A 23,204-nucleotide genomic window follows, 5' to 3' on the forward strand; every position below is an offset into this window, starting at 1 on the left:
GTGGTATGTCACATACAGTATGGTAAAATACTGTTGATCTGTGGATAGTTTGTAGAGATGTATCAATAGGGGCCAGTAGTGTTAGTATTAACTGAATCCATACACCCCCCTGAAGCTTAAATAAGGCTTCCCTGACAGGAGCCTCWATGGCAGCGATAAGGAGTCAAATGCTGCTGACATTAAATAAATATGTTCTTCCTGTGTCCAATCAGTAGTGTGTGTCAACCATATGTGAGTGTCAGGGTGCTTTATCAGTGCAGGCCAGCTTGGACTTGTATACACTCTCATGCCTCTCAGTGATGAGTAGCAAACCACTCCTGCTATGAACACATGCAACAGCTACAACCACACACTCCTGCTACGACCACACACTCCTGCTATGACCACACACAACAGGGAAGGTAAGGCACCCTCTCCTGACCATAACCAGACCATAACACCTTTCACTATGACTGTAACTTAACTGTTTAATTAGGCTTTCTCCGTGTATGATATCACAAGCATGATAAATATGTGTACGCAACCAGAATGGTCTCAGATGTCAGACAAACCTGTCAAAGATACATTTTTCTTCCAGTGGTAGTTATAAAAATGTAGGACAACAATGTTTCCTCTTTAGAAAACAACTACTATGGAGTATAACTGAATTGTTATTAAGATCAAAGGTTAGATGTAATTTTCAAATCCTCATATACACACATATGCTCGTCGAACATCTCATTCCAAAATGATCTGCATTAATATGGAGTTGGTCCCCCATTGCTTCTATAACAGCCTCCACTCTTCTGGGAAGGCTTMCCACTAGATGTTGAAACATTGCTGCGGGGACTTGCTTCCGTTCAGCCACAAGAGCATTAGTGAGTTCGGCACTAATGTTGGGCGACTAGGCCTGGCTTGCAGTTGGCATTCCAATTTTTATTATTATTATTTTTTTATTTCACCTTTATTTAACCAGGTAGGCTAGTTGAGAACAAGTTCTCATTTACAACTGCGACCTGGTCAAGATAAAGCACAGCAGTTCGACACATACAACAACACAGAGTTACACATGGAATAAACAAACATACAGTCAATAATACAGTAGAAAAAGTCTATATACAGTTTGTGCAAATGAGGTAAGATAAGGGAGGTAAGGCAATAAATAGGCCATGGTGGCGAAGTAATTACAATATACCAATTAAACACTGGAATGATTGATGTGCAGAAGATGAATGTGCAAGTAGAGATACTGGGGTGCAAAGGGGCAAGATAAATAAATAAATACAGTAAGGGGATGAGGTAGTTGGATGGGCTATTTACAGATGGGTTACGTACAGGTGCAGTGATCTGTGAGCTGCTCTGACAGCTGGTGCTTAAAGCTAGTGAGGGAGATTTTTGCAGTTTGTTCCAGTCATTGGCAGCAGAGAACTGGAAGGAAAGGCGACCAAAGGAGGAATTGGCTTTGGTGGTGACCAGTGAGATGTACCTGCAGGAGCGCGTGCTATGGGTGGGTGCTGCTATGGTGACCAGTGAGCTGAGATAAGGCGGGGCTTTACCTAGCAAAGACTTGTAGATGACCTGGAGCCAGTGGGTTTGGCGATGAGTATGAAGCAAGGGCCGGCCAACGAGAGCATACAGGTCGCAGTGGTGGGTAGTATATGGGGCTTTGGTGACAAAACGGATGGCACTGTGATAGACTGCATCCAATTTGRTGAGTAGAGTGTTGGAGGCTATTTTGTAAATGACATCGCCYAAGTCYAGGATCGGTAGGATYGTCAGTTTTACGAGGGTATGTTTGGCAGCYTGAGTGAAGGATGCTTTGTGGCGAAATAGGAAGCCGATTCTAGATTTAATTTTGGATTGGAGATGCTTAATGTGAGTCTGGAAGGAGAGTTTACAGTCTAACCAGACACCTAGGTATTTGTAGTTGTCCACATATTCTAAGTCAGAACCGTCCAGAGTAGTGATGCTGGACAGGCGGGCAGGTGCAGGCAGCGATCGGTTGAAGAGACCACACAGTGGTCCCGTGTGGCTCAGTTGGTAGAGCATGGCGCTTGCAACGCCAGGGTTGTGGGTTCATTCCCCACGGGGGGACCAGGATGAATATGTATGAACTTTCCAATTTGTAAGTCGCTCTGAATAAGAGCGTCTGCTAAATGACTTAAATGTAAATGTAAATGTAAGAGCATGCATTTAGTTTTACTTGCATTTAAGAGCAGTTGGAGGCCACGGAAGGAGAGTTGTACGGCATTGAAGCTCGTCTGGAGGTTAGTTAACACAGTGTCCAAAGAAAGGCCTGAAGTATACAGATTGGTGTCGTCTGCGTAGAGGTGGATCAGAGAATCACCAGCAACAAGAGCGACACCATTGATGTATACAGAGAAGAGAGTCGGCCCGAGAATTGAACCCTGTGGCACCTCCATAGAGACTGCCAGAGGTCCGGACAACAGGCCTTCCGATTTGACACACTGAAATCTATCAGAGAAGTAGGAGGTGAACCAGGCGAGGCAGTCATTTGAGAAACCAAGGCTGTTGAGTCTGCCGATAAGAATGTGGTGATTGACAGAGTCGAAAGCCTTGGCCAGGTCGATGTATATGGCTGCACAGTAATGTCTCTTATCGATGGCGGTTATGATATCATTTAGGACCTTGAGCGTGGCTGAAGTGCACCCATGACCAGCTTTGAAACCAGATTGCATAGCGGAGAAGGTACGGTGGGATTCAAAATGGTGAGTAATCTATTTGTTAACTTGGCTTTCGAAGACCTTATAAAGGCAGGGTAGGATAGATATAGGTCTGTAGCAGTTTGGGTCTAGAGTGTCTCCCCCTTTGAAAAGGGGGATGATCGAGGCAGCTTTCCAATCTTTGGGAATCTCAGACGYTATGAAAGAGAGGTTGAACAGGCTAGTAATAGGGGTTGCAACAATTTCGGCAGATAATTTTAGAAAGAGAGGGTCCAGATTGTCTAGCCCGGCTGATTTGTAGGGGTCCAGATTTTGCAGCTGTTTCAGAACATCAGCTATCTGGATTTGGGTGAAGGAGAAATGGGGGAGGCTTGGGCGAGTTGCTGTGGGGGGTGCAGGGCAGTTGACCYGGGTAGGGGTAGCCAGGTGGAAAGCATGGCCAGCCGTAGAAAAATGCTTATTGAAATTGTCAATTGGATTTATCGGTGGTGACAGTGTTTCCTAGTCTCAGTGCAGTGGGCAGCTGGGAGGAGGTGCTCTTATTCGCCATGGACTGTACAGTGTCCCAGAACTTTTTTGAGTTTGTGCTACAGGATGCACATTTCTGTTTGAAAAAGCTAGCCTTAGCTTTCCTAACTGCCTGTGTATATTGGTTCCTAGCTTCCCTGAAAAGTTGCATATCACGGGGGCTATTCGATGCTAATGCAGTACGCTACAGGATGTTTTTGTGCTGGTCAATGGCAGTCAGGTCTGGAGTGAACCAAGGGATATATCTGTTCCTGGTTCTAKATTTTTGAATGGGGCATGCTTATTTAAGATGGTGAGGAAGGCACTTTTAAAGAATAACCAGGCATCCTCTACTGACGGGATGAGGTCAATATCCTTCCAGGATACCCGGGCCAGGTCGATTAGAAAGGCCTGCTCACTGAAGTGTTTTAGGGAGCGTTTGACAGTGATGAGGGGTGGTCGTTTGACCGCAGACCCATTACGGATGCAGGCAATGAGGCAGTGATCGCTGAGATCTTGGTTGAAAACAGCAGAGGTGTATTTGGAGGGCAAGTTAGTTAGGATGATATCTATGAGGGTGCCCGTGTTTACGGATTTGGGGATGTACCTGGTAGGTTCATTGATAATTTGTGTGAGATTGACGGCATCAAGCTTAGATTGTAGGATGGCCGGGGTGTTAGGCATGTCGCAGTTTAGGTCTGCTAGCAGCACGAGCTCTGAAGATAGATGGGGGGCAATCAATTCACATATAAAGTCCAGGGCACAGCTGGGGGCAGTGGGTGGTCTATAGTAAGCGGCACCTTGTAAGAGACTTGTTTCTGGAAAGGTGGATTTTTAAAAGTAGAAGCTTGAATTGTTTGGGTACAGACCTGGATAGTAAGACAGAACTCTGCAGGCTATCTCTGCAGTAGATTGCAACTCCGCCCCCTTTGGCAGTTCTATCTTGTCGGGAAATGTTATAGTTAGGGATGGAAATTTCAGGGTTTTTGGTGGTCTTCCTAAGCCAGGATTCAGACACAGCTAAGACATCCGGGTTGGCAGAGTGTGCTAAAGCAGTGAATAAAACAAACTTAGGGAGGAGGCTTCTAATGTTAACATGCATGAAACCAAGGCTTTTACGGTTACAGAAGTCAACAAATGAGAGCACCTGGGGAATAGGAGTGGAGCAAGGCACTGCAGGTCCTGGATTAACCTCTACATCACCAGAGGAACAGAGGAGGAGTAGGATAAGGGTACGGCTAAAGGCTATAAGAACTGGTTGTTTAGCACGTTCGGAACAGAGAGTAAAAGGAGCAGGTTTCTGGGTGCGATAGAATAGATTCAAGGCATAATGTACAGACAAAGGTATGGTAGGATGTAAATACATTGGAGGTAAACCTAGGCATTGAGTGATGATGAGAGAGATATTGTCTCTAGACACATTTAAACCAGGTGATGTCACCGTATGTGTGGGAGGTGGAACTAAGTGGTTGGCTAAGGCATATTGAGCAGGGCTAAAGCCTCTACAGTGAAATAAGACAATAATCACTAACCAGAACAGCAATGGACAAGGCATATTGACATTAGCGAGAGGCATGCGTAGCCGAGTGATCATAGGGGTCCAGTGAGTAGATTAGGCTAGCTAGAGACAAGGCGATTCAGAGAGCTAGCAGGCCGGGYCTAGCAAGCTAGCAGAAGGGCCTTAGAGGGACATCGCGACAGAGGAAGTCTGTTATAGCCTTCTCGTGCGGTTACTTCGGTATACCAGCCGTGGTGTATTAGTAGGGTTTCATCCCTAAGGTGTTCAATGGGGTTGAGGTCAGGGCTCTGTGCAGGCCAGTCAAGTTCTTCCACACCGATCTCGACAAACCATTTCTGTATGGACCTCGCTTTGTGCACAGGGCCATTGTCATGCTGAAACAGGAAAGGGCCTTCCCCAAACTGTTGCCACAAAGTTGGGAGCACAGAATCGTCTAGAATGTCATTGTATTGTGTAGCATTAATATTTGCCTTCACTGGAACTAAGCGGCCTAGCCCGAACCATGAAAAACAGCCCCAGACCATTATTCCTCCTCCACCAAACTTTACAGTTGCCACTATGCATGGACAGGTAGCTGCTCCTTGCACCCGCCAAACCCAGATTCGTCCGTCGGACTGCCAGACCGTTTCCATTGCTCCAGAGTCCGATGGCAGCGAGCTTTACACCACTCCAGCATTGCATATATCCATAATAATAATATTGTTGCATGATTTCGCCTGGATCAGGAAAGTTGATATCTCGTTCGCTGACAGCATTCTCTGCTCAGCAGCGAGATCGAATTTCAAAAGGGAAACATTGTTTCTTGATGTCTGACAGGCAGACAGCAAGGTTTATACAAACCATCACTGTTGGAAATCAAATGCTAGCCCAGAAGCAAGAGGAAATCAAATGCTAGCCCAGAAGCAAGAGGAAATCAAATGCTAGCCTAGAAGCAAGAGGCAATCAAATACTAGCCCAGAAGCAAGAGGAAATCAAATGCTAGCCCAGAAGCAAGAGGAAATCAAATGCTAGCCCAGAAGCAAGAGGAAATCAAATTGCTAGCCCACTAAGCAGAGGAAAGTCAGAATGCTAGCCCAGAAGCAAGAGGAAATCAAATGCTAGCCCAGAAGCAAGAGGAAATCAAATGCTAGCCCAGAAGCAAGAGGAAATCAAATGCTGGCCCAGAAGCAAGAGGAAATCAAATGCTAGCCCAGAAGCAAGAGGAATTAATGGGTTAATAAATGTCTTAGCGTTTATAACATTGGGCGCGAGTCAGAGATAGAATGTTGGTCCAAATTGTCCGTTAGCTCAGGGCTTTGGAGTACAAGTGTGTGAATCCTTCAGTGGTGGAAATAGTACCCAATCATCATAATTACTTCAGTATATTTAAAACCAAATACTTTTAGACTTTTACTGGGTGACTTTCACTTTTACTCAAGTATTAAAAATAAATGTAATTGCTAAAATATACTTAAGTATCAAAAGTAAAAGTTTTAATAATTTCAAATTCCTTATATTAAGCAAACCAGAAAACACAATTTGTGTGTTTTATAAACTTACAGATAGCCAGGGGCACACTCCAACACTCAAGACATAATTTACTAACAAAGCATTTGTGTTTTACACCACCGGAATCCTTAGCCCAGGGCTAACGCTTAGCCCAGGTTAACAAATGTTTGTGTGAACACTGGCTAAGCTAGCCGGGTCATTTCTACAATGCGGTGCCTTTTGGACCTCATAACTCCAGGGAAAAAAAGGCACATCTTTTTTGGGTGGTGCATTTTCCCAACTTGTTAGGTGCATAAACCCAACAGGGTGGAACCTAACAGGCTGGACATTTGAAGCCCAAATTAGCCATAGCTCTYTGAGTGAACAACGAACAAAAGTGATATCAGTCACACATAAAAAAAATCTTAAATATAATAATAATAAATACAAAAATCATGAAAAAAAACTATCAGAGAGAATTTAACTAGGACTATAAAATAATGAAGTAAGATTGTAAATATGTCATTAGTTTAATAAGGCTTATATTTCTCGTGGAAGTTGATGAATAACACCGAGGAACATGGCAAAAACGCCTACATCCACTGAAAAAAYGTGTTCAAGATCCATACTTTTGTGTTCTTAAGGTAAAGGACATCTGACCTTATATTTAAAGCATTTTGGAATCCACAATTAACACTAAATAAGAAATGATATTTCCTGTGGACAGAAAAAGGTACCACAGTGTAGGAATGACCCTGCCCAGGGCCATTCTAGCCTGGTGCTAAGAACAATGCAGTGTGAAAAGGCCTTTTGGGTTGCTATCTCCCTTGCTTGGAATGATACATATTCTATTTTAAGGACTCATTTCACACTCACACTAAAATTATATCTGCATCCCTCACATGGCAGAGACATCCACAGACATGAGTTGGTATTGTTTCTCCTCCACCTTTCCAGTATGACATATGTCTCCCTACCTCTCTCTCTCTCTCCATCCTTTCACCCTCCCTCCCTCTTCAGAGTTGGCAGTGATGATGAGGGGGTTCCTGCCATGTGTGACTCAACTCCTGGGTCTGCTCCTCCTCTTGCTGACCCCAGGGAGGGTTGAAGGGTCATCAGGCTGTCCCTTGTCCTGCTCCTGTCATGGTGGTCAGGTAGACTGCAGCAACCGCACCCTCACCACCTCCTCTTTACCCTCCCACTTCCCCCCCGCCAGCATCGAGCTCCGTCTCCACGACAACCAGCTGACCACGCTCCCCAACGGCCTGCTGGACTCCCTTTCCTCCCTCCGCTCTGTCTCTCTCCATGGCAACCCCTGGACGTGTGATTGCGGCGTGCTCTACCTGCGTTCCTGGCTGCTCAAACAGCCTGTCGACTACGCGGGACACAGCAACGTCACCTGCAGTTCCCCTCCCGGCCTGCGGGGAAGGCTGGTGGTCTACCTGGCTGAGGAGGAGGTTTTGGAGTCCTGTCACTACTGGTACTGTGACCTGGCACTGGCCTCCCAGGTCTTTCTGTTTGTGTTTGTGGCGGTGCAGGTGGGGCTGCTGTGTGCCGTGGTCGTGTTCCTGAGGAGGTTTGAAAGGCTGTCCCGTGAGGCTCGAAGGACCACAGAGGAGAGCTTCGCTGGGGGGGTAGGGGCTTATGAGTAATAGTGAGTATGAGCCCCTGAAGGCCAGCAGCATCTGAAGAGGGGAGGGAGGGGCCAGGTAGGCAAGGAGGGAAAATAGGGAGTGGAAACAGCAAAAGGCAGAGTTGAAAGAGAACCTTAAAAGGGTCAAGCTGGTGAGTTTGAAAGGGGACTTGTTAGATTCACTGGAGACTGGAGATTCCAGAGAGACTCACAGGACAAGAAACATGGGCAAATCTAAGTGGTTATGCATTTATTTTCTGAAGATTCTTTCAATATGTTTCGTTGCTTGCATCACTCAATAAAAAGCTGTTAAAATAATACATCAAGCTTTGAATACATTGCAGATAGATAGACAGATAGACATTTAATTTACAATAATACTGTATTGTGTTATAATTTTTTTAATGGGTGTATTTTTAAAGGTTTGGGATGTACATTACCAGTCAAAAGTTTAGACACACCTACTACTCAAGGGTTATTCTTTATTTTTACTATTTTATACATTGTAGAATAATAGTGAAGACATCAAAACTATGCAATAACACATTTGGAATCATGTAGTAACCAAAAAAGTGTTAGACAAATAAAAATGTATTTGATATTCTTCAAAGTAGCCACCCTTTGTCTTAATGGCAGCTTTCTTCACGTTTGGCATTATCTCAACCAACTTCAGTTATTTTTATTCGACGGCCCGCCATTAAAGCTAGTTAAAAGAGTAAAATTATGCTTTTTCAGCATGAATGGAGGATGCTTTATGTAGGACCCGGTCCACGGACGACACAGAGTTTGTACTGTCTTTGGTATTACTACTAGGCACATCAACCCTAGACGATAGTGCAGATCTGGCGCCCGCTATCGTCTGCCTAGGCTACTTTAGACCTAGGCTATTCCATACACTTCCACACAGAGCAGTTTAGCACACCATCATACACATGTGTCATATTAGCTATTGTACGCCTGTTTCATCGAATAAAAKTGCGTTATTCACTGGAACGTTCAAAGATATTGTAATACATAAATACATAACCATAGCGTTCTGAAAAAGAGGGCGGAACTTTCATACTTATCATGTATCAGTGTCGGAACACAATGTGTGACGGACCCAGGCTTGATGTTGTATACACGTGAGATCCTGGAAAAGTTTCAAGAGCGAGCTGGATGGCATTTTGTCTTTAACGTTTATGCGCCAGACATTACCATCATTTCTACGTATTGACACGGTAAGTGTTGTTGTTCGTGTTTTGTATTAGCTAGGCAATGGAGTTAGCGTTTCACAAGAATAGTTTTGCTAGCATCAGTAACGTTAGCTACCGTAGCTGTTTAGGCTCTTTCTACCAGCGGCTGCATTTGTTTTCAAAACAGCTTAACAACGCATTAGTACCGACATATTTAAATGGGAACTTGTAGCACTCACCTCCCTGTCAATGCGATGCTATCTTTGTACGATCCATAGAGCTACTGTCTGTTACGTGCCGTAAGATGGGACGACTGAGGAAGAGGCACAACTGGAAGGGACGGGAGCAGAACGAGACACATCCACCTCCAGAGGCCAAGGAGGAGGGGAAGACTGTTGTAGTGGAACTCAAAGGTACAACACTCAAGCGCCTGTGGCCCAATGGCTCTCAAAATATGTAGGTACACACGAGGGTGGGGAAGGGGAGAGATGCATGGTAACTAAGTATGAACATTTTTGCACTCTARTGTTAAGTCGCTCTGGGTAAGAGCGTCTGCTACTAAAATGTAAAACTACTGTTTGTGAGGTTGGTGTTGTAATGGGTGTGATTCTTGTGTACTCATGATTCTCTGTCCCACAGACGGGGCCAACCTAAAGGGGGTGGACGAGTGCAATGCCCTGGTCCTCCCAGCCACCAAAGCCAAGAAGAAGAGGGGCATTGAGAAGGCCCTTACTAAGAAACAGCCCCTTACCAAGAAACAGAGGAAACATCTACAAAAAGTCCTGGAGGTCAAAGAGAAGAAAGCCAAGGTAACATTCTCAATCTGCCTTCTCTGAGTCAGACCAGGCCAGTTCCAGTCAAGTATAATTATGAAGTGTGTCATTTGAAATAGTTCTGCACAAAAACATGAAACTACACTATTCATCATCTTCCTCCTTTGACTTCCAGAGAGTAGACATCCTGGCCAAACTGGCTGAAGTGCAGCTGCCTGACTCTGAGCTGAAGCTGCTCTACACCACCTCCAAATTGGGCACAGGAGACAAGCAGTACCAGACCAAACAGTAAGGCAGTGGGACTGTCACGCCATTGTAGCAGCATTTGGTTTAGTGAAGCTTTCCATAAGCTCAGGTTGACTGATGAACAATGATATTCAGTTGGAGGCATAGTGTCCTGGTCTACTGAAGGCTTGTGTGTGATCCTCTGTGGTGTTGTCTTTCTCAGGACTCCTGATGAGGTAGATGAAGGAGCCTCAGGGCTCAGGATCAGCAGCCTGAGTGGAGCCAACAGGAAGAGGAAACGAAGAGCACGGGAGGAAMTGAAGGCAGAAGAGGAGAGTAGTGATTTGGACTCATCTGATGAAGAGATGGATGATGGAGGGATGGGAAATAGAAGGGTGGAGGCCACTAATGTCTCAGAATCTAAAGAGCCAGCCTCCTCCTGTCAGGAGAAAGAGGTGGAAGAGGTGAAAAAGGAAAAGAAAGAAGAGAAAAAGGAGACGAGCGAGGAGTCGGGCCCTGCCCAGGCCTCCAGTAAAAAGCCATCCGAGCCAGCAATCTTCATCTCCGTGGACAGACTGCCAGAGATGCAGGTGTGTGTTTCTTGTGTTGTGTGTTTGTTTCTCATGCACATTCTCTTTGTTTTTCTCAAGCCGTGTGCATTTGTCTTTATTTCTCCTGCTGTGTGTGCGCGCGCATGTGTTTTTGTGTGTTTGTCCTGCAATGTGTGTAGGAGGCCCGTCTGAGGCTGCCAGTGCTGGCTGAGGAGCAAGTGATCATGGAGGCGGTGAGAGAGAACCATTTTGTCGTTCTGTGTGGAGAGACAGGAAGTGGTAAAACCACCCAGGTACCCCAGTTCTTGTACGAGGCTGGATATGCCAGGTAACACACACAGGTTTTCTCTGCTTCACTCTTATTCACCACTTATCTTTTTGTATGTTCATTTGAAGCCTTTTTTCACTCCACTAATACCATCATATCTCTGTTTACCCCTCTCCCTCTTGTTTCTCTCCAGTGGCACTGGAATCATTGGTGTGACAGAGCCTAGGAGAGTGGCAGCTGTCAGTATGTCCCACAGAGTGGCCAAAGAGATGAACCTGTCTACACGGTACACACACACACACGCACAATGGTTAGTGTTTGGATTTAGTTTCCATTTGTGTTTGGTTGTGTCTGAGGCTCTGTGTGTGTTTGGTTGTCTGTTGTTAGGGTAGTTTCGTACCAGATCCGTTATGAGGGGAATGTGACCAGTGACACCAAGATCAAGTTCATGACAGACGGAGTCCTGCTGAAGGAGATTCAGAAGGTAATCCTCCCACCCCCTCCTTGTTCTCTATCCTTCCCTTCACTTGTTCCATCTTTCCCTCTCCCTACTTATCTGCCCCCCCCCCCCCATGTTTTTCCATATTTATTGTATGACTCCATTCTCAGTCTATTTGCCTTAGTCACCCAAATGGCACCCTAGTCCCTTTGTTGCACTACTTTTGACCAGAGCCCGTAGTGCGCTACTGTATAGGGAATGGGGTGCCATTTGAGACGCAATCTAAGTTTCTGTCTCTCTCTGCTGTAGGACTTCCTGCTCCAGAGGTACAGTGTGATCATCATAGATGAGGCCCATGAGAGGAGTGTGTACACAGACATCCTGATTGGCCTACTGTCACGCATCGTACCACTCAGAAACAAGGTCAGACAGACAGGGTTCATTTTTTTTGTTATTAAAAAAAGAACATCAACAAGTGACTGGGGGTTCCTGACACCTTGAGCCTGTTATTATATGCACAACTGTTATGTAAAGATTTATAAACTATTTACTAAATCGAAAATGTGTTTAATAATGATTTATTAGCAGACTTCTCTACCCAACTTGCTGTTGTCCTTATTTTTTCCTACCCTGTTGTTTCCTGTGTGTCATACAGAAAGGCCACCCCATGAAGCTGATAGTGATGTCAGCTACACTGCGTGTGGAGGACTTCACAGAAAACAGGAAGCTGTTTCCTACTCCTCCTCCCGTCATCAAGGTGGAGGCCCGTCAGTTCCCTGTAAGCGTCCACTTTAACAAACGGACTCCTCTGGAGGACTACGCTGGAGAGGTGTTCCGCAAGACCTGTAAGATCCACCGCATGCTGCCCCCTGGGGGTATCCTGGTGTTCCTGACGGGTCAGGCTGAGGTCCACTCTGTCTGCAGGAGACTGAGGAGGGCCTTCCCTTTCAGGAGGGGCAACACAGCTACTGGTATGTTTTGTTTAAATTCTTTTTTTACACACACACACAGTCTTTACACAGTGTAAAATGTATGACTGTGTGTTCTGATAAGGTGAGGGAGAGGAGGCAGCAACAGACTCCTCAGATGAGATGAAGAAGTTTAAGAAAGCCAAACATAAGAGAACTGTGGTACGTACTACTTAGTTATTCTGTCACTGTTGAGAAGTGTGTGAGTGAATGTTTTAATGCTGTTTGTGTGTGGTTTCTGTTTGTGAGTAGTCCCTGCCCCGTATTGACCTGGATAACTACTCAGCGTTGCCGGTGGATGAGGGGGACGAGGACCGTCTGGCGGGGATAGATGATGAGGGGTCAGACCTGGAACTAGGAGACGACGCTGCAGACACAGGTAAGAGAAAAGGACAGCTAGGTGTATGTGTTGCCCTACAGCTCTCAGGTATGTATCCTTGATTCATATGTTCTCTTTCTCTCCGTGTCTGTAGAGGAGAAGGCGGACCCGTCCCTCCCTCTTTWTGTCCTCCCCCTCTACTCTCTCCTGGCTCCAGAGCAGCAGGCCAAGGTAAGACGGGCCACTTGGCACAAGAAATCTACACTAGACTAACTTTTTATGGCTGGGATCCCTGTAACAGGACAACAGCCAGTGAAAGTGCAGGGAGCCAAATTCAAAACAACAAATCTCATAATTAAAATTCCTCAGACATACAAGTATTTTACACCATTTTAAAGATAAACTTGTTAATCCCACCACAGTGTCCGATTTCAAAAAGGCTTTAGGACGAAAGCACAGCATATCATTATGTTAGGTCAGCACCTATTCACAGAAAAACACAGCCATTTTTCCAGCCAAAGAGAGGACTCACAAAAAGCATAAATAGAGATAATATTAATCACTAACCTTTGATTATCTTCATCAGATGACACTCATAGGACTTCATGTTACACAATACATGTATGTTTTGTTCGGTAAAGTTCATATTTATATCCAAAAATCTCAGTTTACATTGGCACGTTATGTTCAGTAATGTTTTGCCTCCAAAACATCCGGTGATTTTTGCAGAGAGCCACATCAATTTACAGAAATACTCATAATGAACATTGATAAAAGATACAAGTATTATACATGGAACTTTAGATAAACCTCTGTGTCAGATTTTTTYAAAACTTTATGGAAAAAGCACCCCATGCTATAATCTGAGTACAGCGCTCAGAGCCCAAACAAGCCATGAAGATATCTGTCATGTTGTGGAGTCAACAGATGTCAGAATAGCATTATAAATATCCACTTACCTTTGATCTTCATCAGAATGCACTCCCAAGAATCCCAGTTCCACAATAAATGTTTGATTTGTTCCATAAAGTCCATCATTTATGTCCAAATACCTCTCTTTTTGTTCGCGCGTTCAGTACACAATCCAAACTCACGACGCGCGGGAAAGTCCATGCGTAAGTTCAGACGAAAAGTCATATTACAGTTCGTAGAAACATGTCAAACAAAGTATAGAATCAATCTTTAGGATGTTTTTAACATAAATATTCAATAATGTTCCAACCGGAGAATTCCTTTGTCTTCAGAAATGCAATGGAACGCAAGCTAACTCTCTCACGTGAACGCGCCTGGTCAGCTAATGGCACTCTTCCAGAGCCCTGACTCAAAGAGCCCTCATTCCCCCCTCCTTCACAGTAGAAGCATCAAACAAGGTTCTAAAGAAGTGGAAGCCTTAGGAAGTGCAATATGACCAATATCCCACTGTATCTTCGATGGMCAAAGAGTTGAAAACCTACAAACCTCAGATTTCCCACTTCCTGGTTGGAATTTTTTTCTCTGGTTTTTGCCTGCCATATGAGTTCTGTTATACTCACAGACTTCATTCAAACAGTTTTAGAAACTTCGGAGTGTTTTCTATTTAAATCTAATAATATGCATATATTAGCAACTGGGCATGAGTAGCAGGCAGTTTACTCTGGGCACCTTATTCATCCAAGCTACTCAATACTGCCCCCAGCCATAAGAGGTTAATTAAGTGATATCGTTGCATTAATGCATGGGTCTTTGATCTGTCTGTCTGTGCAAGCTTGCATGTGAGCTTGTCCTTGTGTGCATGCTTATTGTGCATGTACAGTTGAAGTCGGAAGTTTATACACCTTAGCCAAATACATTTTAACTCAGTTTTTTCAATTCCCTGTCTTAGGTCAGTTAGGATCACTACTTTATTTTAAGAATGTGATACGTCAGAATAATAGTAGTTTTATTTCAGCTTTTATTTATTTCATCACATTCCCAGTGGGTTAGAAGTTTACATGCACTGAATTAGTATTTGGTAGCATTGCCTTTAAAATGTTTAACTTGGGTCAAACGTTTAGGGTAGCCTTCTACAAGCTTCCCACAATAAGTTGGGTGAATTTTGGCCCATTCCTCCTGACAGAGCTGGTGTAACTGAGTCAGGTTTGTAGGCCTCCTTGATCGCACACGCTTTTTCAGTTCCGCCCACAAATTTTCTATAGGATTGAGGTCTGGGCTTTGTGATGGCCACTCCAATACCTTGACTTTGTTGTCCTTAAGCCATTTTGCCACAACTTTGGAAGTATGCTTGGAGTTATTGTCCATTTGGAAGACCCATTTGCGACCAAGCTTTAACTTCCTGACTGATGTCTTGAGATTTTGCTTCAATATATCCACATAATTTTCGTCCCTCATGATGCCATCTATTTTGTGAAGTGAACCAGTCCCTCCTGCAGCAAAGCACCCCCACAACATGATGCTGCCACCCCCGTGCTTCACGGTTGGGATGGTGTTCTTCGGCTTGCAAGCCTCCCCTTTTTCCCGCCAAACATAACGACGGTCATTATGGCCAAACAGTTCTATTTTTGTTTCATCAGACCAGAGGACATTACTCCAAAAAATACGATCTTTGTCCCCATGTGCAGTTGCAAACTGTAGTCTGGCTTTTTTTATGGCAGTTTTGGAGCAGTGGCTTCTTCCTTGCTGAGCTGCATTTCAGGTTATGTCGATATAGGACTCGTTTTACTGTGGATATAGATACTTTTGTACCTGTTTCCTCCAGCATCTTCACAAGGTCCTTTGCTGTTGTTCTGGGATTGATTTTCACTTTTCGCACCAAAGTACGTTCTCTAGGAGACCGAACGCATCTCCTTCCTGAGCGGTATGACGGCTGCGTGGTCCCATGGTGTTTATACTTGCGTACTATTCTTTGTACAGATGAACGTGGTACCTCCAGGCATTTGGATATTGCTTCCAAGGATGAACCAGACTTGTGGAGGTCTACAATGTTTTTTCTGAGGTCTTGGCTGATTTCTGTTGATTTTCCCATGATGTCAAGCAAAGAGGCACTGAGTTTGAAGGTAGGCCTTGAAATACATCCACAGGTACACCTCCAATTGACTCAAATTATGTCAATTAGCCTATCAGAAGCTTCTAAAGCCATCCCCTCATTTTCTGGAATTTTCCCAGCTGTTTAAAGGCACAGTCTACTTAGTGTATGTAAACTTCTGACCCACTGGAATTGTGATTAAGTGAAATTATCTGTCTGTAAACAATTGTTGGAAAAATTTATTGTGTCATGCATAAAGTAGATGTCCTAACCGACTTTCCAAAACTATAGTTTGTTAACAAGAAATTTGTGGAGTGGTTGAAGAACGAGTTTTAATGTCTCCAACCTAAGTGTATATAAACTTCTGACTTCAACTGTGTATATGTGTGTTTCTAATCTTTGTGTCCAGGTATTCCGGCCCCCTCCTCATGGTGCACGTCTGTGTGTCGTGGCTACCAATGTAGCAGAAACCTCTCTAACCATCCCGGGGATAAAGTATGTGGTCGACTGCGGTCGGGTCAAGAAGCGCTTCTACGACCGCGTCACAGGGGTCTCCTGCTTCAAGGTCTCCTGGACCTCACAGGCCTCAGCCAATCAGAGGGCAGGCCGGGCAGGCCGTACCGAACCTGGACACTGCTATAGGTCAGCACTAGAAAGGGGTGTTTAATTGTTAAAGTAAATGCTTTCACACCCCATTTTTAACCTCAATCATTTCTAACTGGGATAAAATTGAATGTGCTATGACTGTGTGCTAGGCTGTACTCATCAGCGGTGTTTGGAGACTTCAGTCTGTTCTCGGAYGCAGAGATCACCCGCAGGCCAGTTGAGGACCTGGTATTACAGATGAAGGACCTTAACATAGACAAGGTCAGAGAAATAACACATTGATTGATGCTGTTAAGAGGGAGAAAGTCTTCCTGTGAATTTAGTCAGACACTACCTATTTGGCTAATGGTTTGTTCCTGTGTGTTCAGGTGGTCAACTTCCCATTCCCCACAACTCCCTCAGCTGAGGCGCTGGTGGCAGCAGAACAGTTACTGGTTTCACTGGGAGCACTAGAGGAGCCGCCGCGCACCGGACGGTAAGCAGTTAAACCTGACTCACTCTACCTCACCCTTCACTCAACCTACCTCACTGCTCAAAAACTCCCTTCTCAGCAGGTATATCTGAAGTCCCCTCTTCAGATCCTCTACCCCACTATCCCCTCCTGCAGCAAACTCACCCACCGATCAATCCATCTCTATCTGCTTTAGGGTTAAGGAGATGGAGCGAGCGCGTCTGAGCTGTCCCATCAGCCCCTTGGGCAGGGCAATGGCGTCGTTCCCCGTGTCACCACGCTACGCTAAGATGCTGGCGCTAGGGAAGCAGCAGGACTGTCTGCCTTACGTCATCGCTGTGGTGGCCGCCATGACGGTCCGGGAGATCTTTGAGGATCTGGACAGGTGAGGGGCAGAGAGAGAGTAGAGGAAATGTGTTTATGGGATTATTCTAAAATACATAGACATTAGAATAGCACGTGTTTCTGATCAAACAGAGTTTTGGTTTCGTTACTTATTGTGAAATGCATATTTAAACAAGATCCTAATGTGTTTGCGTCTCTACATTCTCTCTCCACCGTCTCTATTGGTCCAGACCTGCTGGTAGTGAGGATGAGAGCTCCAAGCTGGCCCAGCGTCGAGCCCGGCTGGCCCAGATGAGGAGGCTGTGGGCTGGGCAGGGAGCCTCTCTACTGCTGGGGGACCTCATGGTCCTGCTGGGTAAGGCTGGAGTATGAGGGTGTGGTGGTGTTTTTCTTTGTGTGTGTGTTCTGTACACTACCGGTCAAAAGTTTTAGAACAACTACTCATTCAAGGGTTTTTCTTTATTTTTACTATTTTCTACATTGTCGAATAATAGTGAAGACATCAACACTATGAAATAACACATATGGAATCATGTAGGAACCAAAAAAGTGTTTAACAAATCAAAATATATATATTTGAGATTCTTCAAATAGCCAACCTTTGCCTTGACAGCTTTGCACACTGTTGGCATTCTCTCAACCAGCTTCATGAGGTAGTCACCTGGAATGCATTCAATTAGCAGGTGTGCCTTGTTAAAAGTTAATTTGTGTAATTTTTTTCTTAATGTGTTTGAGCCAGTCAGTTGTGTTGTGACAAGGTAGGGGTGGTATACAGAAAGAGTCCTATTTGGTAAAAGACCAAGTCCATATTATGGCAAGAACAGCTCAAATAAGCAAAGAGAAATGACATTCCATCATTACTTTAAGACATGAAGGTCAGTCAATACGGAACATTTCAAGAACTTTGAAAGTTTCTTCAAGTGCAGTCGCAAAAACCATCAAACGCCATGGTGAAACTGGCTCTCATGAGGACCACCACAGAAATGGAAGACCCAGAGTTACCTCTGCTGCAGAGGATAAGTTCATTAGAGTTACCAGCCTCAGAAATTGCAACCCAAATAAATGCTTCAGAGTTCAAGTAACAGACACATCTCAACATCAACTGTTCAGAGGAGAATCAGGCCTTTATGGGCGAATTGCTGCAAAGAAACCACTACTAAAGGACACCAATAAGAAGAAGAGTCTTGCTTGGGCCAAGAAACACAAGCAATGTACATCAGACTGATGGAAATTAGTTCTTTGGTCTGGAGTCCAAATTTGATATTTTTGGTTCCAGCTGCAGTGTCTTTGTGAGACGCTGTGTGTGTGTGTGTGTGTGTGTGAACGGATCATCTCTGCATGTGTATTTCCCACCGTCGTAAAGCATGGAGGTGTTATGGCGTGGGGGTGTTTTGCTGTTGACACAGTCTGCGATTTATTTAGCGTTTCAAGGCACACTTAACCAGCATGTATACCACAGCATTCTGCAGTGATATGCCATCCCATCTGGTTTGGGCTTAGTGGGACTATCATTTGTTTTTCAACAGGACAATGACCCAACACACCTCCAGGCTGTGTAKGGGCTATTTTAATAAGAAGGATAGTGATAGAGTGCTGCATCAGATGACCTGGCCACCACAATCCCCCGACCTCAACCAAATTGAGATGGTTTGTGATGAGTTAGACCGCAGAGTGAAGGAAAAGCAGCCGACAAGTGCTCAGCATATGTAGGAACTCCTTCAAGACTGTTGGAAGAGCATTCCAGGTGAAGCTGGTTGAGAAAATACCAAAAGTGTGCAAAGCTGTCATCAAGGCAAAGCGTGGCTATTTGAAGAATCTCAAAAATAAAATATATTTTGATTTGTTTAACACCTTTTTTTTTTTGGTTACTACATGATTCCATATGTGTTTTTTCATAGTTTTGATGTCTTCACTATTCTTCTACATTGTAGAAAATAGTAAAAAAAAAAAAAAAAAAGAGAGAGAAACTGTTGAATGAGTAGGTGTTCTAACATTTTTGACCGGTAGTGTACTGCATGTGTCTGTGTTAAAGTATGATGGGTTACCTCAGGTGCTGTGGGTGCGTGTGAGTTTGCTGGCTGCACTTTTAAATTCTGTGAGGAGAATGGACTGAGGTATAAAGCCATGCTGGAGATCAGACGACTTAGAGGACAGCTCACCAACGCAGGTACACACACACACACACACACACACTCAGTGTATTTGTCACGTGTGCCGAATACAACAGGTGTAGACCTTACAGTGAAATGCTTACTTACAGGCCCTAACCAACAGTGCAATTCTTAAGTAAAAACTCTGTCCTCTCCTTCAATAGTGAACTCAGTGTGTCCAGAGGTGGGTGTGTTTGTGGACTGTAAGATGGCTCCACCTACTGAGAGCCAGGTGGTGTGTTTACGTCAGATAGTGCTGGCGGGACTGGGAGACCACCTCGCCAGACGGGTACAGCAAGAGGAACTACTAGACCTAAAATGGAGGAATGCATACAAGGTGAGTTCACCTATAACACTGATTGGTGAGGAAAGTTTTTTTTTTTATATATATATATTTTTTTAAATCTTTGTGTTTCTTAGTCCCATTTCTGATCCTGCTTGTTGATAATGTTGTGTTAACCCTTTTCAGACCCCACTCCTGGATGAGCCAGTCTACATCCACCCCTCCTCAGCCCTGTTTAAAACGCTACCTCAGTTTGTGGTCTATCAGGAGGTCTTGGAGACCACCAAAATGTACATGAGAGGTAGGTGAAACACTTCCACTGATTATAGTACAGTTTAATGTCATCAGTATTCCGTTATGCCAACAGCTGTTAACTAGGGAGATTTGTCTCTCAGGTGTGTCAGCGGTAGAACCAGAGTGGGTTCCCCAGCTCCTCACCCAGTACTGCCATTTTGGATCTCCTCTGGAGACCCCGTTGCCATGGCTCTGTGCCTCTACAGGCAGGGTCAAATGTCACTGTACCAGCACCTTTTGTGAGTCTGCTCTACACCATGCCTGTCTTTGTCACGTTCAGTAATTTAGTATCTCCCTGGTCTGTGTGGGCTGTAACGTCTCTGATCTCTCTGGCTCCGTCTCAATTCATCTTTCCTCAATTCCTTGAATCCCCTCATCTCCTCAAAACGTATTGGAGAGGAAGGTCTGAGGAGAGGGACCTTGGACCTTCTCTAATACAGTAGAAAAGGAGGCGAGGAGAGAGGATGTGAAGAATCACAGAAACACTGATTGAGATTGAGCCTAACACTCTATTCCCCGTATCTCCCTCCAGTCCGATGTGGCTGGCAGCTTCCTGCTATAGAGATGGATTACCCAGATGGCCTGGAGCGATACAAACTGTTTGCCAGGTTCCTTCTGGAAGGACAGGTACTGAAAGCACTGGCTGCATCCCAAAGGGAACCCTTTAACCTATGTGTACTCTATAGTGTCAGATCAGGCAGTACAGATCTCTGGGACAAACCTGGTTAGATGGAGTAAAACAGAGGTTGACTGCACTCACTTTTATTTGTGTGTCATGTGTTTCAGGTCTGCCCTAAATTGAAGCAGCACAGCAGTTATCTTCTCTCAAACCCTTCCATCATGATGAAGACCTGGGCAAAGTAAGCCAAGCGTTCCTTTCACTACACCACATAGGATGGTCTGTCTGTGTTAATGCTTAATGTTTTTCCTCTGTCAGACTCCAGCCCAGGACTGAGGCTCTGCTGGGAGCTTTGGTGTCAGAGAGAGTGGACTGCAGAGACGTACTGCTCTCATCTTGGAAGAACAACGACAAATGTACGTATTTGTGTCATTTCAATGAGAGACTGTCAAACGTGTCAAATTGTTTAACATGATGTTCTCTATTCTCATAATTTTCTCCTTCCAGTCCTCTTGACTGCGTACTGCCAGTGGATCCCTGAAGCTAAGCACCAAGACGTGGCCAAGAGCTGGCCTCCCATCTGACACAGAGGACACTGATACCAGCTTTGCAGCCTGCCAAACCAGCCATACCAACACAGTCCCATCAACACAACCCCATTACCCATACCAGGGAGCCAGTTATCCATACCTCAGCCAGCCACACAGAACCTTTTGGCTGTTCTGTTCAGGGGAAGGGCTAATATTTCACTTGGACCATGTGTCCTTCTCTGGTTGTGCTTTGATACATTTTTAATACTGCTTATTTGTGCTAGTCTGAAACTGATGATTAGAAGGAGATTTGATCAATGTTGGACAGAATGAAAATCCCAAAATCTTTTTGAAGATGAAGCCTTAGACTCTTACCACGCAGTTGACACCCTAAATAAATACAAGGCTTTAAAAAAAATGTTTTTATTGAAGTGAATTTATTAGTGTGTTTCCTGAAGATTTCTTGCATAGTCTTACTATCATATTTATTTCCCTCGCTCTAGCGCTTAAAGGATTTAAGCTATGAGTACGAAACTTTTAGGTGCAGACCTCCTGAGCTTAGATTGCTTGAGAAAATATTTTGTATAGCATTTATACTTTAACTACAACAATATGTAAAATGTTCTCCAATGTATTTCAATGGCAAAAAAGGGCCATAAACAAAGTATCTCTTTCACCGTTTTCAGACTATCAACTCCAAACCAGCGTTGAGATGTTCAGACTGACCCTACTTAGATTGCTTGTCAAAGGGTTTTTGATACTATTTAGGACTCTATTCAGTCTATTGCTGAAGCGTTACAGATTGCGCGATTGAAATGAAAAGGTCATTTCCGTCTCCGCTAACGGGGTAACATTGCTTATAAATTTCAATCATGCTGTAACTTCTGCAATATGGATTGAATAGAGCGTATGTACTTTTAAACTATAACCATTTTAAATGAATTGCCTGTTTGAATGAGAACCATTAAAAATAGTGGTAGCTATTCAAAATGGTCCTGCTCTTTGGCCAATTAGGCAACAAAACCAAGTTTAAAACATTCAGGCTATCCTAACTTCAAATGTTCTAACATGGATACAGTGCTTCCAGAAAGTACTTAGACCCCTTTACTCTTCCATATTTTGTTACGTTACAGCCGTATTCTAAAATGGATTCAATAGTTTTATTTCTCAATCTACATGCAATATACCCCATAATGACAAAGCAAAAACAGGTTTTTAGAAATGGAAATATCACATTTACATAAGTATTCAGACCCTATACTCAGTACTTTGTTGAAGCACCTTTGGCTGCAATTACAGCCTTGAGTCTTGGGTATGATGCTACAAGCTTGGCACACCTGTATTTGGGGGGGTTTCTCTCATTCTTCTCTGCAGATCCTCAAGCTCTGTCAGGTTGGATGGGGAGTGTTGCTGAACAGCTATTTTCAGGTCTGTCCAGAGATGTTGGATTGAGTTCAAGTCCGGGCTCTGGCTGAGCCATACAAGGACATTCAGAGACTTGTCCCGAAGCCACTCCTGTGTTGTCTTTGCTGTGTGCTTAGGGTCATTGTCCTGTTGGAAGGTGAACCTTTGCCTCAGTCTGAGGTCCTGAGTGSTCTGGAGCAGGTTTTCATCACAGATCTCTGTACTTTCATCTTTCCCTCGATCCTGACTAGTCTCCCAGTCCCTGCCGCTGAAAAATATCCCCACAGCATGATGCTGCCACCATGCTTCACTGTAGGGATGGTGCCAGGTTTCCACCAGGTGTGATGCTTGACATTCAGGGCAAATAGTTCAATCTTGGTTTCATCAGACCAGAGAATGTTGTCTCATGGTCTGAGTCCTTTAGGTGCCTTTTGGCAAACTCCAAGTGGGCAGTCATGTGACTTTTACTAAGGAGTGGCTTCTGTCTGGCTACTCTACCATAAAGGCCTGATTGGTAGAGTGCTGCAGAAATGGCTGTCATTCTGGAAGGTTCTCCCATCTCTGCAGAGGAACTCTGGAGCTCTGTCAGAGTGACCATCGGGTCTTGGTCACCTCTCTGACAAAGGCCCTTCTCCGGCGATTGCTCAGTTTGGGCAGGCGGCCAACTCTAGGTAGAGTCTTGGTGGTTCCAAACTTCTTCCATTTAAGAATGATGGAGGCCACTGTGTTCTTGGGGACCTTCAATGCTGCAGACATTTTTTTTGTTGGTACACTTCCCCAGATCTGTGTCGTGCTGCTGGCTGCTGTTAAGCTTTCTTGACTTTATGCTGCAATATGTAACTTTTTGGGTGACCTGACCAAATTCATATGGTCACAGATACCTTACAAAAAAGGTGGGGGTGTGGATCGTGTTGTTTATAGATCTCTCATTAAAGCAGGTCTAGGAAGTGGTATATCTGTTCTGTGTGCTCTATTTCTAAACTTACCGTACTGAAGTTGAATTTTTGCATATTT

The 23,204-nt window shown here is 44.4% G+C and overlaps 2 protein-coding genes across 2 annotated transcripts; both read left to right on the forward strand.

The window, feature by feature from the left end:
- Positions 1-274: 274 nt before the first annotated feature.
- On the forward strand, positions 275-8,109 carry LOC111957381 (glycoprotein Ib platelet subunit beta). Its single transcript, XM_023978177.2, is given in 3 exon segments — positions 275-401; positions 7,177-7,805; positions 7,807-8,109. Coding segments are annotated over 3 exon segments (747 nt in total). The 5' UTR covers positions 275-322; the 3' UTR covers positions 7,846-8,109.
- A 773-nt stretch (positions 8,110-8,882) lies between these two features.
- dhx37 (DEAH (Asp-Glu-Ala-His) box polypeptide 37) lies at positions 8,883-21,208 on the forward strand. The gene is made up of 26 exons (XM_023978834.2): positions 8,883-9,009; positions 9,243-9,377; positions 9,604-9,773; positions 9,913-10,025; positions 10,186-10,552; positions 10,693-10,841; positions 10,975-11,067; positions 11,169-11,265; positions 11,530-11,643; positions 11,876-12,191; positions 12,274-12,350; positions 12,441-12,567; positions 12,662-12,738; positions 15,918-16,150; positions 16,264-16,375; positions 16,483-16,589; positions 16,762-16,950; positions 17,141-17,265; positions 18,961-19,077; positions 19,225-19,397; positions 19,530-19,644; positions 19,739-19,876; positions 20,170-20,264; positions 20,424-20,497; positions 20,575-20,672; positions 20,764-21,208. The coding sequence occupies exons 2-26, from the start codon at positions 9,269-9,271 to the stop codon at positions 20,838-20,840; spliced, it is 3,462 nt and encodes a 1,153-aa protein (XP_023834602.1). The 5' UTR covers positions 8,883-9,009; positions 9,243-9,268; the 3' UTR covers positions 20,841-21,208.
- The last annotated feature ends 1,996 nt before the right edge of the window (positions 21,209-23,204 follow it).

This window comes from Salvelinus sp. IW2-2015, linkage group LG33, assembly GCF_002910315.2.
Source record: "Salvelinus sp. IW2-2015 linkage group LG33, ASM291031v2, whole genome shotgun sequence".
NCBI classification, from domain to species: domain Eukaryota; kingdom Metazoa; phylum Chordata; class Actinopteri; order Salmoniformes; family Salmonidae; genus Salvelinus; species Salvelinus sp. IW2-2015.